Here is a 19,943-nt window from a genome sequence, read left to right on the forward strand (position 1 = left end):
CCCTGGGATCGAGCCCACGACCTTCCATTGAACAACAGGAAAGTAAACAACAAGATCGTGTTCATACAGAAGCCCGAACACAGAAGTGCAGATGAGAGCCGGAGCCCCACCAGACATAATGAACGCCGAACAATCAAGACCATCAGTCGGCGAGAGAGAGACAAAAAAAGTCAAGTAGCTCTATGAGTACAGCATGGCCAATCTCCCCACCGAAAACAGCTTCAATTTTTCTTTACCTCTCCTTTCCACCGTAAATCACGCGGAGAGAAGGATGTTTGGAAAGATCGGCGTCTTCTTCTTTGCGTGGCATTATTTTTTGTCATCCTTTGTTTGTCGATGGGTTTTGCAAATATCTAACCAATAAAGAATTAGTTTTATGATTAATAAAAGGTACTTAATTTAATAATTTATCAACTACAGGGTTTTTTTGTCCTTTCTGTAAAAATGATTTGTTCTTTTAACATAAAAAGTTAAGTGACTCACCTGCTTTAAAATTTGTAGATAATTCAACTTAAAAATATGAGCTAACATAACAATTTTGCATCAAATTTAGGTAACTTAATTTTTAAGTCGAAAACAACAAATCAATTTTGACAGTGAGTCAATGTGAACATTCGAGGTTTCGCAAGGAAAGCAACAATATTATATCTGTCATGATTCTGCTGCATCATGTCATGTTTCTCTTGATTTAGTGGCAGGATCATGACAGAACCTCATGTTAAATGTGGAGAGAGACATTATTGTTCTTATGGCCTTCCATACTCTCTCCGGTCTCGTCATTGTTCCCATCCTCTTGTTACCTCGTTATTGATTAATGCCTACACCTGTTTCCCTCTTGATTTGCTCCCTTATTTAATGCCCTTGTGTCTTCTGTCTTGTGCTGGTTCATTGTGGTTTGTGTGGTGAGTTCCTGTGTTATGTTAGTTTAGTCATGTGTAGTTTATGTCAAAGAGTTAATTTAAGTTTTGTTTCAGTGTAGTTAGTCTTAGTCCTGTCATGTTATGTATCCATGTTTTGTTCTGTTACCCCCTCGTGGGTCTTTGTTTTATTGTTTATTAAATTATTTGTTAACCCCTTACCCGCTGTCTGCACCTGGGTCCTCTCTCTGTGTCTCACCACGAGAACCATGACAGAATGAACCAGCCATAATCGGACCCAGCAGACAGAGGGATCGTTGTGGCAGCAGTTGAGGCTGCCGGATTCCCCTCCAGGGTTAGAGGTTGCCGGACTCCCTTCCTGGGTCGAGAACGCCGGACTCCCTCCTGAGTCGGGGCCGCCGGACTCCCTACCAGGGTTGAGACTGCCGGATTCCTGCTCAGGGCCGAGACCGCTGGACTGCCTTACAGGGTTGAGACCGCCGGTCTTCCCTCCAGGGTCGAAGCCGCCGGAATCCTGTGGCCACCAAAGATCCCCAGCCGGGCATTCCAGGTCGGTGCAGCTGGGCATTCCAGGTCGGTGCAGCTGGGCATTCCAGGTCGGTGCAGCCGGGCATCCAGGTCGGTGCAGCCGGGCATCCAGGTCGGTGCAGCCGGGCATTTCCGCCCGGTGGAGCTGGGCACTCCCGCCCGGCGGAACCAGGCATTCCCGCCTGGTTGAGCCGGGCTTTCCTGCTTGGCGGAGCCGGGCATTCCAGCCCGGTGCATGCGGCCATTCCAGCCCGGTGTATGCGGCCATTCCAGCCCAGTGCATCCTGTTCGTGTCTGCCGGCTCTCCTGTTCGTGTCTGCCGGCTATCGTGTTCGTGTCTGCCGGCCATCCTGTTCATGTCTGCCGGCTAGTGTTTTCATGTCTGCCGGAGCTACCCAGTCCGTGTCTGCCCATGTTTGGACTTCCCTTTGGACTCTTGTGTGCCCCTTCCCTTGGACTCTTGTGCTTGCCCGTTTTGATTTATTGTATTGTCATGTTGTATTGTTGCCATTGTCACAGTCTGTCTTGTCTTGTTTGTGCCTTGAGGAGCATCAGGTTGCTGCTCCTTTAGGAGAGGCTTATGTCATGATTCTGCTGCATCATGTCATGTTTCTCTTGATTTAGTGGCAGGATCATGACAGAACCTCATGTTAAATGTGGAGAGAGACATTATTGTTCTTATGGCCTTCCATACTCTCTCCGGTCTCGTCATTGTTCCCATCCTCTTGTTACCTCGTTATTGATTAATGCCTACACCTGTTTCCCTCTTGATTTGCTCCCTTATTTAATGCCCTTGTGTCTTCTGTCTTGTGCTGGTTCATTGTGGTTTGTGTGGTGAGTTCCTGTTGTGTTAGTTTAGTTATTTGTAGTTTATGTCAACAGTTTATTCAAGTCTTGTTTATGTGCAGTTAGTTTTAGTCCTGTTCTGTCTTGTCATTATATTCCCTTGTTATGTTACCCCCACGTGGGTCTTTGTTTTATTATTTATTAAATATATGTTAACCCCTTAACCGCTGTCTGCACCTGGGTCCTCTCTCCGTGTCTCACCACCCGAGAACCATGACAATATCAGACTGAAAATGTGGTACACATGTTTTTGGTTCTTGGAGTAGTGCTCAGTTAGCTCAGCAACGTGTTTAAGTCAAATGTAAGTCACCCCAAATCAGTCACCAGAGATCCCATGACGGTTTGGATGCTGCCTATTTATGCGATGTGCAGCGAAGCAGCTCAATCGTTTTTCCGACCTGTGTATTCTACCATACGGCAGGTAATGTTTTATTGGAAGATGCAAGAACCTTTTCAAATAAAAGCCCTCACCCCACAGCATCGCAGTTATTCTTAGCTCGTCTCAAAGAATTGGATCTGGCCCTTCCTTGAAGCGGATGTCGAATAGAAAGCGCATCACTCCGGGGCATATATCACAGACACAAAGAGACTCGGAAGGTTGTTTATTAAATATTTCTAACAGCTAATTAACCGCCCCCAGTTCTCAGGGATCTCCATTGTTACAGATTCTATCATTAGCAGGTACATTCATTTCCTGAGACAATAGAGCGAGTCTGGCAACTGGCTTTCTGTCCTGCCAGTAAAGGCGTAAAAGATGGCCCACCTTTGATGCTATATACTCACTATCTGCCTGACCATAGAGGCAGTTACCAAAATATATTGCTCAGGGAAAAAGAACAAATCACAAGTGACTAACAGATATATTGCACATCCAGAGGCATAGTTTATTCCCATCCCAAAGGAATTCATTGAAGGTGTAGAGCGTTTGGTGAGTTGAAGGCCTACTTTGGTGTTCCTCTATAGATGCTTTTTCTATGGCCGTGGAGTTCAAAGCGATACATCTGCACATCACACGGAACCAATGTGCATGAATTTGACGTCTAAACCCGTTTTAGGTCTTTTATGATATTTTCCTCGTATTTGATATCTTATTTCCCCAAAGCAACGTCGCATTGTGGTAAACACATCAAAAACAACCCTAACGGTATACCTTAAAGCCTATCCGCAGATGTTCTCGCTAAGTCTAAAAACATATTTCTGAGGGCTACCCTTGGTAACGGAGTTCAAATCAGGCACCGTGGAGAACATCCCAGCTTTACAAAATGATATGAATGGCGAGTGAGTTTTGGAATAGACAGTGCGCGGCTCTGTCTGTGCCCTTACCTCCAAAGCTTCCTATAATCTCTCAAACATATTGCTTCATCCATCTTTGTTATCTCTTCATAAGAGCACAGTCTCAGTATACAAGGCGGATATTTTACCCCGAAGAAATTGTTTCCTTCCTTTTACATTTCAAGACACATTACCCATTGAACATTTCACTCCACTGTCAGATGTCTGCATATGCAAATTTTTGCTTTAAAGTTATTTATTTTAGTATTTTTTATAAAACATGTATATGTGATGTCTAACACAGCATCTTTATGCGTTATGATACGGATTGCATTGCATCTTTTCATTAATAACAAGTTTTTTATAATGCATTCCAGCACCTGTTCCTGGTTACATATTTACAAGAGTAAGATGCATCATTATATATGAGATCACTATTTTCCTTCGATGTTGTATTATGTTCTATCATATAAAAAAATCATCACGCCGTATTTAAACTATGGCTACAATTATTGGGATTGTTGACTGATGATAGTTTCAGAAAGTTTGACACGCTGTACTTAATCTATGTAAAAAAGCGTTTTGCTCATTACTTCATAAGTATTATGCAAACAGTTTTCATGACCCCATATTAATTGAGCGTCTACGAGGAATATTTGTACTTACATTTGCATTCGGAACATCAAATTAATTTATCACACCGCAGGATCTCTTCAAAAATAAACTAGTGGAGGCAAAAAGGTGCTTTACAAACAATAAAAACAATGAGAAGATGATCAGTCACGGCACCTTAGCAATACAGTCTCTTAAACATCCTAAACATAAAATCTTGACGTTGATTTAAACAAAAAGAAGCAATGTTATGCATGACCTGCTCTTTTATGAGCGCATAAAACAGGTATATTATAACGCACCAAAAAATCACATAAAGGCTTCATTGAATGTTTTTATGCACTTTTTAGATTTTGCTTGCATGTATTGTTTCTCTTCACATGCCGGCCCATGCACACAATAAGTCCTTTTGGCTGAGAGGCAAAGCGCAGCGTGGATCTTGTAGCACTCTCTATGTTATTATCATGATCAGTGCTGATTGCTGATTGTTATGGTGTTTGCACCTCTCGTCTATTCAACCCATGCTGTGTGTTTGGCCAGTGCTGATTGTGTTGATGCTAACACCCCCCCCCCCTCCCATCTTACCTTCCTAATGGAGTAGAAGCCCGAACACAGAAGAGCAGATGAGAGCGGGAGCCCCACCAGACATAATGAACGCCGAACAATCAAGAGCATCAGTCGGCGAGAGAGAGACAAAAAAAAGTCAAGTAGCTCTATGAGTACAGCATGGCCAATCTCCCCACCGAAAACAGCTTCAATTTTTCTTTACCTCTCCTTTCCACCGTAAATCACGCGGAGAGAAGGATGTTTGGAAAGATCGGTGTCTTGTTCTTTGAGTGGCAGCGTGGAGATTTATATAATTATTTTCAGATCCGACGGCGAATGGAATCTTTTATCCCATGCTTGTTTTTAATCAACGCTAACAAAAGGGAAGACAGTGGAGAGAGTTTGACCCGCTGTGTTGGGGGACCAACCTCTTTCTGTGGTCACTTTGTCCTTGATTTTGTTCTGTTATTTGTTTTGCTGTTTTAATCTCAGCCTAGTCAATAATATTCTTTGTTGTCTGAAAATGGTGTGTCGGAAAAAAGGTCTCCCTCTTTTGTTGAAATTACCTGCCTGTGACTTCTCTCTCCACGGTACTCCGGGATGAAGTAATCATTAAATGTTGTTTTCTGGCCGCAATTACTTTCCATCGCATTGGGTCAAACACAGCATGGATGGAGAAGAGAGTGAGGTGGAGTGGAGGAGGGTGGGGGTTCTGAAAGGAAAAAGAGACACGAGATGTTTGATTTGTAAGACATTCAGCGAAAGAAGATATTTGTAAGAAAAAAAAACATATTTTAACTTTAAATTTGAAGAGGAAGTGACATCAAGCTTACAGAGTTTCCGCCCTTTTTCCCAGCTATATTTCGCCCATCGCATTCCTTCCTGTTCAGAATATTTTTATTAGCACATGTATTAACATTATATTCGAAATAATAGAAACTTCAACTTTAAACATCACTTTCAAAATGAAAAAGCCATTTATCTCCTTGAGTGATTTATACAGTATGTGGGCCTGGTCGAGAGAGCTCGGCTGATATACGTACAGAAAAGACCTGCAGACTCTCCGCTGTGATTCAGCCATTGTGACTGCTATAAATGAACAAATCACTTTTTCATTGCCGCAATGTGAAATACGCACCTTAAATTAAACTGTGTTGAAGTGCCGTCAGTAGACTCCACCTTATTGAGAGAGCTGCCATTTTTCATACTAGCCAGCTCATAAAATATAAAGCATCCTTATACTGCCACTGAGGTTTTTATTTCATACGGATTAAAGGTCCAGTGTAGGAAATGTACCGCCATCTAGCGGTGAGGGTGTTAATTGCAACCAACGGCTAACCGCTCGCCCCTCCCTTTCGAAGCACTATGGTGTATGATACAGGACTAAGATGTCATTGCCTTTTTGCTTCTTTGCCAAAGGAGATAATGCATTTACGAAATGCACTCTGTAGAGCAGTTTGTCAGTTTAGGCATTCCATTCTAAGGGAAAGATACAGTCAAGTCCATAAAAAATCGACACAATTCTAATGTCTAATGACTGCAGACTTTTAGCTTTAATTTGAGGGTATTTACCTCCAAATCAGGTGAACGCTGTAGGAATTACAGCAGTTTGTATATGTGCCTCACACTTTTTAAGGGACCAAAAGTAATGGGACAAATTAACAATCATAAATCAAACTTTCATTTTTGAATACTTGGTTGATTTGCAGTCAATTACAGCCTGAAGTCTGGAACGCATAGACAAGACATCACCAGATGCTGGGTTTCATCCCTGGTGTTGCTCTGCCAGGCCTCTACTGCAACTGTCTTCAGTTCCTGCTTGATCTTGGGGTATATTCCCTTCAGTCTTGTCTTCAGCAAGTGAAATGCATGCTCAATCGGATTCAGGTCAGGTGATTGACTTGGCCATTGCATAACATTCCACTTATTTCCCTTAAAAAACTCTTTGGTTGCTTTCACAGTATGCTTCGGGTCATTGTCCATCTGCACTGTGAAGCGCCGTCCAATGAGTCCTGAAGCACTTGGCTGAATATGAGCAGATAATTTTTCCCGAAACACTTCAGAATTCATCCTGCTGCTTTTGTCAGCAGTCACATCATCAATAAATACAAGAGAACCAGTTCCATTGGCAGCCATACATGCCCACGCCATGACACTACCACCACCATGCTTCACTGAAGAGGTGGAATGCTTTGGATCATGAGCAGGTCCTTTCCTTCTCCATACTCTTCTCTTCCCATCACTTCCCATCAGTTTACCTTGGTCTCATCGGTCCATAGGATGTTGTTCCAGAACTGTGAAGGCTTTTTTAGATGTTGTTTGGCAAACTCTAATCTGACCTTCCTGTTTTTGAGGCTCACCAATGGTTTACATCTTGTGGTGAACCCTTTGTATTCCCTCTGAAGTCTTCTCTTGATTGTTGACTTTGACACACATACACCTACCTCCTGGAGAGTGTTCTTGATCTGGCCAACTGTTGTGAAGGGTGTTTTCTTCACAAGGGAAATAATTCTTCGGTCATCCACCACACTTGTTTTCCGTGGTCTTCCGGCTCTTGTGGTGTTGCTGAGCTCACCGGTGCGTTCTTTCTTTTTAAGGATGTTCCAAACAGTTGACTTGGCCACACCTTAAGTTTTTGCTATTTCTCTGATGGTTTTGTTTTTTCAGCCTAATGATGGATTGCTTCACTGATAGTGACAGCTCTTTGGATGTCATATTGAGAGTTCAAGCACACTTGAAATGAACTCTGAACCTTTTATCTGCTCCTTGTAAATGGGATAATGAGGGAATAACACACACCTGGCCATGGAACAACTGAGCAGCCAATTGTCCTATTACTTTTTGTCCCTTAAAAAGTGGGAGGCACATATACAAACTGTTGTCAAAAAGATTAGAATTGTGATGATGTCCCAATATTTATGTACCTGACTGTACATAATGCTTCATTGTGTAAGGTCTTTATAAACCTCTGAAGACATAGTTATGTATATTATATTGCATTTCTGTCAATAGATCCTCCAAAAAAAAGTACACACTATACCTTTAAATTAATTAGGTTCGAAAAAATTAGGTTTGGAGTCTTAATTCTTCCCAGACCCATCAAAATACTTTATAATGTAGAATAAATGTAAGCAAGCACTATAATTGGATGATTAAAATAAAAAATGTACTTATTGTCAGTAACAAAGCCTGGGTCACCGTTGTTACGATAAATCTGTAAAGTTTGACAACATTGTTAGAAAGTGTGAATGCTGTAATCCTGTGTAGGCTTGGATGCTGTGAATATGCTCGTATTGTCGACTATATTTGTTGTGCAGGTGTGAAAAATGATAAACAAGTGGGGAATTGGGAAGATGCAAGTCTGAACATTCGCCAGGCAAAAGTTGATGCTTCCGCTTGCAAGTTGCTCTTTTTTCACAGAGAGAAATATCCGTCTTTTGTGCCAGATTTTCATTCAAACACAGGAACTGAACATGTGCTGCCCTGAAGTTTAGTGCGGCGGAGTAACAGATGGTGGGATGTGTACCTTACGTATTTGGGGGGCCATTATTCAAAAACATACTCTGTCGTCTGCTGGACCCCAAAGCAACTCAGCTGTGCAATAGTGAATCACAGCTTTCTTCTGAAATTGTCATGCTGTTCTGTCTATTAGTTATTTCATCCCAACAAGGGAATTTTCCTTCATGTTTCTGCTGTATGCAGAGTTCCACAGCTCTTATGAAGTAATTAATTACACTGATTAGCAAGTCAGGAAAGTGTTTTATCAAGATAATTTATACAATTTATATACGAGTGATTTGTGATAAATGATTTATAGAATTTGTGTTACTTTTAGATTTATTTAGCAAAATTGATGACTCACACAGATACAAGTTCTTAGTAATGTCATCATTGTAAACACGTTGGTTTCTTACACTTCTTTTACTATTTCCACTGTTTTGAACAAAATATTTAACATGTCATACTGTATATTGGTTACAACATAAATTGTAACGTTTGAAAACATCACTTCCTTTCCACCTTAAAAAAACAGATGTGTAATATGGCAGCAAAATTATGTTGAAAATATTTTCGAGAAAACTACAATATGCTGTATGTTTTGTATGTCCATTGGCTGACATTAACTAACAAAAAACTGTAATTTCATGGAATTTAACTGATTTTCGCGAATTTTTTAAATGTTAAATCACAGAAAAAGACTAACATGAAACATTTACAAATAAAACAAGAATAACTGTATATGAACTACGGTATATTGCTGGCTTTCAGATTTTTTTTGATTCGTTACATTCTATTGCATTAGTTAACTAAGTCCATGTTAATTTCAGCATGTATCACTAAATCTTTTTAAGTTAAACGTTGTGTCTGTTAACATTAGTTAAACTAACTAATGGCATTAACTAACATTACAATTATATTTGCACATTGCAAAAAAACATATTGCTCATTGTTATTTCATGTTAGCTAATGCATTTACTAATTTTAACAAATAAAGTAAAGTGTTTGCAGTTTTTCGACTCTAGACTTGTCAATTAAAACTATTACAAAGCGTTACGTAGTTGTCATCAAAATGATTTTGCAAGGTTTAGCACTTCAGGTGCTCAAATACAGGAGTCTCAGCGGTGCATAAAATATGTCACATAGCTCCATGCATCTTGGAATTTCCTTAACATATTGCAGTCGCCGGAGTGTTGCATGCCCCTGGCCTCCGGTTGTAATTTATTTCTGCGATGCATGCCACAGTTTACATCCCACTGTACATTTGTACATTTGGGACTTCATGAATATATAATAGCAGAGAGCAGTGTGAAATCATACGGATCTCCTCTGCAAAAGTAAAAGTGTAAATCACTCATAAGCAGCGATGAAATATGAGAGTGCTGTTGGAGTGGGGCTGGTGATGAAATGCATCTAGCCTGCAGTAAGTGGCCTTTCCCTGATTCATGGGAATGAAAAGTGGGGCTCTTATTTCACCTGATGGTTGTGTCCAACCCTTGAGTGAAAAATGGCATCTTTCCCCTTGTAAAACACCCATGGGGTTAAATAGCTCCATTATTATTAATGATCATCCATTTGCCAATCTAGATGTAGAGTCAGAGTGGGTGTGTAATGAAATGATGAAGTCCATGTAATTACAAACTCAATTATTATCTTTCAAATTTCATTTACTGTAGTTATTCGCTACTGGATTAGTTTGTAGCCCATGCCCTTTGTTTAATCTATATGGCAGACGTATATGCACATGCAGTCTAATGTATATCAATTCCTCTCAATTTATGTGGATCGAGAAAGTCCAGCGATGCTCGCGAGTTGTAGGATGGTGAAACTGTAATCTTATCTTTAATTTAGCACCGATATTCTATCCTGTCTTGTTCCTTTTCTTTCCCCACGGGTTACAGCTCCACTGAAATCAAGAGCGCCAATTAAACGCATGTAAAATTTGCATACATGGCTGAAATGATACTAAACTTTGATCAAATATGCCACAGTGTACCCTCTCTGTGGATATGTTTTGGCTCAATGAACTTTATTAGGACTCATTACTTGATAATTTGCATTTCTGAAACACAACCCTTAAACTTATCTTACCATGAGCTCTTGTGAAGCTTTCATTTGTGCTGTTCAACAAAGACAGTTTCTTCCCATCTAATGCAAAAAGCCACAATGAATAGCTTTTGGAAATCTATTAGTTTATTGGGGTCATTCTATAATTATAATTATAATCTATTGTGGGATCTCATCTGTCTTCAATAGAAGGTATCATTGCTTGTTTTCATGGTACAAAAACAAAACGGTATTCAAATATAAAACGTCAGTAGTAATTCTGTATCATTTCATAGTTTGTATACATTTATATTAAATATTTAAGATATTCGGGTATTGTTAAAATTCATCGTGATACTGTATGTGTGTGCATAAAACCATTAAAACTCCTCACTAGTAAAACTCCTTTCAAAAAGGCTTTATATTGCATTAGAATTTGCAGTGTTACACACATTTATATGGCTACGGATTTAAAAAGACTTAAGGTAAGTTTTAGTCAAAATCTCCTTTCAAAATGTATTTAGAGTATATCTATACCATGTACCTAGTAGTTTTTGGCTTTCATGTTGAATATGTTCACTAATGTCAAGTTACTGTCAACTGTGTAATACCCAGTAAAGGTTCAAAAACAGTAATGGTAAAATAAATGTTTTTCTCAATGTACATAATAAAATGATGCTCTATTGTCAGAGACAATTCATGTAATATAAAAACGCAGTATCATTGAATTACTAAAGCATCTTGGATCACATGCTCCAGTGTCTCCTCATTTGCATAGAGTTGTACTTTTCTTCACTTTGTCATATTGCTGGACATGCCCACACTGCGTTGCCAAGGGTCACTGTCACTCGTGTTGCCCGTATGCGCCAACTCCCTTTGAAACTGAATGACTATAGGCCTCTTCTTTGCAGAAGATGGTTGTCAGTGTCTACGCCCTTTGAAACCTCTAATTCACTTTTGCAAGAAAATTACATTTAGTTCATTAAAATTCAAAGCAGAATTCCCTCTTGTGACATAAAGCTCACTGCTTCATGCAGAAACATGCTGTAGGTGGTACAGAGCCTGGTTTCTTAAGCTCTACAGTCTAACAGATAATGTTTAGACAGGCGAGGGAGAGCGAGCGAAAGGGAGAGAGATGATGTTCTATATTTATGCAATTAGCCCTCTAATTGGTAGTAATGGGTTTGCACATGCTAACATAATGACTTGAGTAATCATCTCTGTGGCATCCTTGATGTAAATCCCATCAAGATATATTCAGGTCGTGCTGCTTTGCTTAACAGCCCTGTCACAAACTGTCACTTGTGCATATTGTCTCACGCCAGCTTGTCAGTGTACTACAAGTCGTGTGTTTTATTCTAGCTTCCGGTCGGGCTATCATCGGGGGGACAATCAGGAATATTGTTCCAGACTTTATGATGCAAAGGTCCTCTATGCTATAGAGGTTTTTAGCTGCAAAAACATAATCAAATATGAGTGTCTATATATAGTACATTCTGTATTGGACCTGGGAGTCCCGCTTGTAATAAATGTTTGTCTTGGGCCCTTTGAAATTTTGCACAGATCCTGTTTTCTGGCTTGAAATGTTCAATTCTCTCAAATACTGTTGTTTGTGTGTTTTTTTTTAAATGCCATATGTCACATCCTGAACTAGTCTTTATTGTTCGTGTAAATTGTTTGTTTTCCCGAAAACTTCTTGTTGTTATTTTCTTTCCCCAAGGATATCACTGTCGTGCAGTCTGGTACTTGGCAGATAGCGAGATTTAACAAACTCCACAATGTTCAGCTTTAAATACTCACTTTCTAATGTGTTAACTTCATAGGTTAAAAAAAGATCCAGTTTTCTTTTGTTTAAAGAACAATTAAACTAAGGTCTTTGAACAAAAGGCAAGGCCTTTGCTGTACGTGATTCGGGAGCTATCTGATTATCAGTGTGTGGGCCAATCTCTGACAACAGTGTCGGACAATGTTTCCCGGGGAAGATTGAAAATATCTTCAAGCTCGTTCGCACTGCTGTAATTACAAGTCTGAATCAACCCAGGCCCGAATCAATAACCGCTGGCCATTTTGCAAAATGTTTCAATCTACAGACAATTTGCTTTAAATGCGAGCTGTTATTAGAACCCCTATTACTCTCAGAGTAAATAGGTTTGACATTTTAAGAGTATATTTTGCGATAAGGTAAATAATCATTTGGCCCACGCGGCATTCAATTTTACAAAGCCATCAGCAGGAGATCTTTGTGACGGAATTAAAAAATATTTCACCCCAAATGCAAGGTTTGCCAACAAGCGTTTACGCGTGTTGAGACCTGAGCGCGTGGGGTCTGATCCTTTTTTAAAAGCTCAACGGGAGAGTAGCGATTCCCACTGAATACAAAAAGCACTTAAACAGCGTCTCTGCCTCCGGCTGGCGAAAGCATTCAGTGCTGTCATACACATCAGTCAAGCTATACCGGTCCCCACAGAGGAGAAACTGATAGGCTATGGACTGCATCTTTGGAGCTGTTTAATGTGAAATATCACATGCAAAAAAATAGCTCTCCTGGCTGTTGACACTGTGCCACTGACAGCTCGTGCTGTGCCTTTGTATGCCGGAAAGTAGTACGGTTCCAAAGCACCTTTCACATAATGTAATTACACACACACTCTCAGCTGTTTGCGGTTATTACCTACTAAACACACACACACATGCTGGTGATGTGATCCTGAGTGAATGCAGTGGGCTGCTACGGTACATGCAGCCTCATGCATGAATCTGTCCAGTGTTGCATGATGCGCTTGGTCCTCAAAAGAACAATGGCTAGAAAAGACACCTCCAATTTTCAAAGCAGCTCTGGGCTGATTTACGGCCTGCTCAGAGAGCGACCTGGCCAAGACTCATTCTGCTTGCTCAGAGAGTGAGTGAGCAGCATCATTTTTCCTTAATGAAGTTAGTGACCCTTTGAAAGGTGACACGTTTACCGCTCCACTGATTTATGCACTGATGCTCTGAGGCACACAGTAGCACAGCAGACCAGGACGATAGAGCCACATCTCTCTCTTTATTTCTCTCTTGTTTTTTTCTCTTAATCATTTTTCTGTTATCTTTCTTTATATATGCTACACAAAATAGAAAATTGTGGAGGTAATTTTTTTACAGGAAAAAAATAATATTAAAGTATATTGTATTCAAACTTGATGTTGAAAATGATGCTAGACACTTATCGGATATTACTTAAAAGAAATATGTGGATGTATGATGTATTCCCCTCCACGGGGATGATCACATGGTCATGTTCCAAAGATTTTAACAGTCATGGTGTATGAATGTCTTGTTTTTATTCAGTGTCATCCATAAAGTGTTAAAAAAGGATGTCCAACTTTGGACAATTGCCTTCTTCACTCTTTGCTTAAATATTGTATTAAAGATGCATACAAATGTGTCATGAACATGGTGGAACAACCCAATAGCAGGCAGCGGGGATGAAGGGGTTAACACAAGGACTTTAATATATGTAAACAGAAAACAAAAACCCATAAAGGAGAATGACGAGCACAGGAGAGACTTATTAACTGTCAGCTTTGTTAGAGTATATTATATAATACATACATAGACATAAATTAGAATTAAATAAAATAGAAATTATATTATATAAAAAATGATATCGTTGTGTCTGTGTGTGTGTGTGTGTATGCGTGCGTTTATATGACATATACAAAATGTATTTATATTTTTTGTAAATTTACTTAATGCTTGCAAAGACTCAAAAAAGTGAATCCTACTAGTTGTTTTTCAGTGTAAATATATATATTTAGTATATTAGATTAAAATTGATATATATATCTTTTTTTATGAATAAATATTTACGTTAAAACTTTGTATTTCTGGACTGAAAAGGAAAACATAATGCAAAACAGCAAAAAAAGTACTGTCTCATGATAGAAAATTTAAATAACCCAGGCATGCCAAACACTTGAAGGAAAATCAGACCCAGTCCCTTTCAATTATTTCTAACATCGTTACTTATGCAAATATGCTAAATAATTTCTACATGACAGCTCGGGGTGGAGGCCTGCAGGAGCAAAGTGATGTTTAGGCAGGGCTTTCTTCCCTTTTTTTTACTGGGTTAAGATATACATACGACACCGCAGGGCTGCTGCTCGCCTCCGCCAGCGCTGTTTTACATTCTAATTATTGGAGTCGACAGCTTTTATGACTGAGGCTCAATAGTGAGGCCTTTCCTTGGCACATCTCACATGTGATGTCAGAGCAGGTTTAATGAGATAAGAAAGTTCAGTACTTTACTGTTTCCTGCGGATCGCATTCTTCATCACGTTGTTGCAGCCGCGTTACTAATACGTGTCAAATGTGCGAGCAAGTAGACGGTGCAGTATGAATGAATGAGTTCTGTTTGATTTCTCTTAATTGCCTGGTTTGGAGTGAAAGTAAGGTGTGCACGTTGACAGTGATTAAAATAAACAATGTGGGTTTTTTTTAGCTGTTCATGAATTGTTTATTTGTAAAAAGCCAATCTCAGATACAAACAACACAAGCTTTTTTTAAAGATTTAATTAAACCACGGGGAATTCACTGCATATTGTAGGTAAACATTTCTGACCATGGGAATACTATTCAAATGAAAAGAACCGATGTTGTTTTTCTCATTATGAGATGAATTAAAGATTCATCACTGCCTTTAATTTTTCTATAAAAGCTGACATTAACAGGTCCTTTTTAGACTTTATTCTATAAACCTTTTATGCTATTCAAGTACTTTAACAATGAGAGAAAATTGCATTGATTTTGCGTACAGTTTCCAACTGAGCTAACTTTCGCATTTTTCATCCTTCACAGCTATTGAAATTAACCTGCAGAAGGCTTTGGCGGAGGCCTCGGAGACCTGCACCCAGGAATGTCTGATCCTGGGTCATTCTGACAGTTGCTGGATGCCTCCAGTCTTGACCCAGTTCCAGACGTCAGGTGCCTCCACTCTGCCCTCCTTCGGTTTTCAGCAAAGCTGGATGCGGGGGACCAAGGCAGATGGGCGTCACACCCTCGGCAGGTCAGTGCCCAAAGATGATCTGGACAAAGGGAGCAACCGGCCCCAGTTCTACAACACACTTGAGAGACACTGCAGCAAGAAAGAAGATCCCGTCAAGGTCATCCCTCTAGCCAGCTTTTCAGCCACGTCCAGTCCCCAGACGTCCATGAGCGGTGGTTCCTCCGCCTTCCTGAGCGAGCATCAGCTGTAGAAGCGCCACGCCGGCCTCGGCACGAGGCCTCAGAGCACGGCTGAAACAGAATAGCTGACGGATTCTGACGATTATTAGCATATGTCACCTTTTCCGACAGCTGAGACGTGATGTTTTTTTAAATGTGGGATTAAAGGAGGTTTCGAGCGAAGGACAGAAGCTTTCAGAAGCATCCTCTATGAAGCTGAGTACATGTTAAGTAGACAAACGGTAGATGTAGACCAAAGTAGCTCTTTAAGAAAAAAAAAGAAAAAGAGTACAAAAAAATTACGTGTGTCTGAATGTTAGTAACAGAATAGTGGCAAATGAATTAAGCTTTATTGTGGATCAAACGGGATGATATGAAAAGTTTGGTCCCAAAATTAGGTAACTGATAACTTTCGAAAATCATTTTTTATTATGTTCGTGATTTATTGTGTTTTATGGTGTTAGTTAGCTGTATGTTTGAGTTACTGTGGCTTAAATAAAAACAAACCAAATGCAGCTTGATAAATATTCATTGGAATGCACAATAAAAAAACATGATTTTTTAACAAATTTAGTTATCGCATTTTGGAACCAAACTCTTCACATATACATTATGATTTTATTGCCGCCTCTTGAATGCAAATCGAGACATTGAATTACTATGAAGTGTATGCTATTGAAAGAAAGCATTGTATTCGTTTACATGCACACCAATATTCCTAATTATGCATTTTTAGTTAAGAAAAATAAACTAATTCAAGCACAAGTTCTGTTTAGTTTATAAAAAAACATGTGCAAACATTATGTGGTTAATGCACATTATCGGCATACTCCTGAATTCAGCGGTTGTGGTTTTAATTGGCGCTCACTTCCAGCCACCGTTGCTTTCTCTGTGAATTCGTACACACTCGTAAACCAAACAATAAAAGTTCATTTCCAGTAAAACTTCGACTCTGGGTTAAGAACCACATGCGGAATATTATGATGCATGTAAACACAGTCGATAAGGTTAAGTGTTGTGTGTGAACGCTGGGTGACTGCAATATTTATTTGGCTTCGGTGAGGTGCAGCTGGAAATCCCCCCCAGTCACTTGTGATTTCCCCGTCCCCTGAATGTGCCGCTTTCACTGTCAAGACTACAGCTAAGCCTCTCTGTAAAAATTAGCCTTGCTCTGTGTTAACACTTAAAAACTTTTATATATTCATTGACGTTTTTCTCCCTCACGCGCTTTGAGCGACCCTCTGAAGTTCCACATATCTGACACCCTTTGTCTCCCATAATAAGCAACCCACTTATTTTCAACATTATCTCATTAGCTGAACCTAGGAAGGTACAGATGGCTAAAAAGACACCCTTTGTTTTTTCTCTCCGCTATATCAACCTTTCTTATTCATATATACAGATTTTGCGCCGTAATAAGTGCTATGGAACCAATTACGAGAATCTCCCAATAGTATAATTACTTTGATCAGTAATCACCGTACAGGCTATAGAATCAGACTGCTGTTTTATAATAGTATAATTAGACACATTTTGTGTGCGGACGTGCGTGTGCTCGCGTGCTTGTGACATAAATGGTGCATACTACTCTTTTAAAACTCATGAAAAGCGCAAGCATTTGTATAATTTCTATATAATGATGTCAAAGAAACAGCCTTAAAAATTAGATGTGCATTGTGTGGATGTAGACTTATAACTGATGTAAGTTTGCTTGTAGATCGGCATAAAAATCATGCGCATTCAAAAACGATTCCCACAAATACGTATCCCACAAAGACCCATGCTGGTTGACAAACCACCGTGAAAGTTTAATTCAGCAACACTTTTACTTAGTATATACTGATGACACAGAAATATTTGGGTCAGTGATCCAAAAAATTACTTCACTGTAAGATAGTGAACGTGGCAGTGGCAGGAAGTTTGCTTTCGGTGCGCCACAGCGCGACGTGTTGCTCTTTGATGCGAGAGAACTGACAATCACCCCGGCAGATGTTCCCTCAACAACAGTAGCTTTTAAAATCTGTCAGACATTCTTGATTAAGAGGAATAATTGCAGTGTGGAACTCTATCAAGGGATGCAGACTGTGCCCCGGTCGTATACTTGAAAGACTCACTCGTCTGCTAGCTGTGACAGTATCGCTCGGACAAGATTATTGAGTGACAGTGAAAGGACGGCGAGTGAACTCTCGCTCTTCTAATCTATAGATCAGGGAACCGTGGAGGACAAGGTCCGATATACTAACGTCGGCCTTGGCCTCCGTGCTGCATACCACAGCTTGAACATCTCTTGCATGGTCTTATATTACAAATGGATGAAAGGAATTTTGGAGCTCCCCATAATTAACGAGAGTGAATGTAGAAGAACAGAGAAAACTTATAAAATAAGTCATTCTGTTTGTGTATTCCCTTTATATTCTCAAAGATAGACGCAGTTCGAAAATAAACATTTACTGAAGTCAGAAATGGACACTTTGGAATAGTGGAGCAGCTACATTAGTGCCAAAGCTTTACCGAGAAAAAAGACAAAAAAGATGTGTGTGTGTGTGTGTGTGTGTGTGAGAGAGAGAGAGAGAGAGAGGAAAGAAAACAAGAGTGTTTGTGATAAATAAATGCATAAAAGGTCTCAATATGCATGATTAATCTGCCCCCTAGCACTTTTGTACTTTTCTAAAAACTTTCTTTCCCAATCTACAATGTAAACAACCTTGGTAATGAGGTGTTTCTTTTCCTCTGATATTTTTGATATCTTCGATTTAGTGACGTTGGATTGCTGGAAAATAGGATGACAGATCCTCTCAGGATCTTCATTTGCATGTGGTTCTAGTTGACCTCTGCTGGCTGCTCGTGTTGCGTGCCGCTCCAGTCCCACTCTGACACTAATCTGCAGCTCCGTGCTGTCATGCGGTCATCTCCCTTGGGTTATGTTATACTTTGGATCTAGCGCTGACAGGAATGAGGGATCATAATGGCAACACTCTTTCAGCACGTCGACGCACAAATCAAACCGGTTCATTACCATAAAAAATGCGGAAAGGTTAAAGTGTACATAGATATACTTAACAGTAACCCCGGGACATGAATGTTAACACACCGTATATGTAAACAACAGGAAATGTGGTTATACTTTCTGAAAATAGTCGAATTTATACATGAAACGACAACCGTGACAAAATGTATGAAAAATGAGAGGACAATCTCTGTTGTAATCTATTGAAAACATATGCATACTGTATATTATTCTATGTGTGAGCGCGTGTTTGTGTGTGTGTGCATGTATGTATACTGGCACCGAGCTGGCCATGAACACACTACGTATCTTGTATAGACTTTGAAAAGAATATAAAACTGCTGATATATGAAATCTGCTTGTAATTTAAATATCATTTGTTGTATTTCACAGTTTCGTTTCTGGAGATGAGCTTTCACGTGCTGGCGGTTAAGCACTGTTGAACGGTTCGAGTACTGTATATCTTGGCATACCCCTGTAAGATGCTTCAAAAAAGAAAGAAAAAAGGCTCATTTATATTTGGTGTAATGGTTTTCTTGTCTTGAATTTTTCTTGAACCATTAAATATTGTGTATCTTTAGACGATCAGTTGTGTGTCCTGTTATTTGAAAACTCGTCCTTAAGGAGTGCAAAAAAGCCTTGATGTTGAAAACAGGTGGTGGTGGAGAATACTAACAACGGAGAAGAAAGAAACAAGGTTCGGTTATGAACCTCCTCGACCAGCCTCCATTAGGAAACCGACAACGTGCATACAAAATAGTGTCTGTTTGCAGGAATAGCAAAGGGAACTCTGATAAAGTCTGTCTGCGCAGACAATAGCAGTTACGCGGCTGTTAGAGACATTGATTCAGTAGGAGGTGGAGTTCGTAAGCGCGTCTGAGAGATTTTAGTCGAAAGGGAAGAAGCCACCTAGGTGGTTTCAAGAATAATTGGTGAGTCTGGGCATATAACCACCATTATCTCTTCTGCAAATGTGCCAGTACTCCAGCTTTGGACTGAACCAAAAGCAGAGGGGGGGACAAATGAAGCCTTGAATAGCAAATGAAAAAAGACTATGCGAGCAAAATGGTCTGGATCGTCTGGATCAGGGGTGTCTTGGGTTATTTTGCGCCTTAGGTGGAATTTTCGGACATGTGGCAATAAAATATCGCTTGAGCATCTGCAGCCATATCAGGACATAGGTAGACAATAGAGTTCATCTTGAATAAACCGATGAGCTGAAGTTTTTCTGCTGGCTTCACGTTTTTGATGCTCAATGATATGCACACGTATGTGAATGTGAGCATGCGCTTATACTGTATATGGAGGTCATCTAAATTATACTTATTTTTCCTCTCGACTCCATTCTCGCTGCAGCCTGCGGTGGACATCCAACCCCACCCACATCCAAGTGTGATGTCAGAAGTCACGCCCATGTCGCAAGAAGCCACGGCCATTCCCAATAGATACATTTACGACTCCCGGTCCACTCAGATATGAGCGTGGCTACTGACGTCACACTTTGATGT

General features: G+C 40.0%; 1 protein-coding gene across 1 annotated transcript in view; it reads left to right on the forward strand.

The window, feature by feature from the left end:
- The window catches only part of pcdh11 (protocadherin 11), a 152,921-nt gene extending 133,908 nt beyond the window's left edge, over positions 1 to 19,013 (forward strand). Inside the window, exon 6 of the mRNA XM_079479921.1 lies at positions 15,063 to 19,013. Coding sequence (XP_079336047.1) covers positions 15,063 to 15,460 — 398 coding nt within the window. The 3' untranslated portion in view covers positions 15,461 to 19,013. The remainder of the gene's footprint in view (positions 1 to 15,062) is intronic.
- Positions 19,014 to 19,943: the final 930 nt, after the last annotated feature.

Source organism: Barbatula barbatula (genome assembly GCF_947034865.1).
Source record: "Barbatula barbatula genome assembly, chromosome: 18".
NCBI classification, from domain to species: Eukaryota; Metazoa; Chordata; class Actinopteri; order Cypriniformes; family Nemacheilidae; genus Barbatula; species Barbatula barbatula.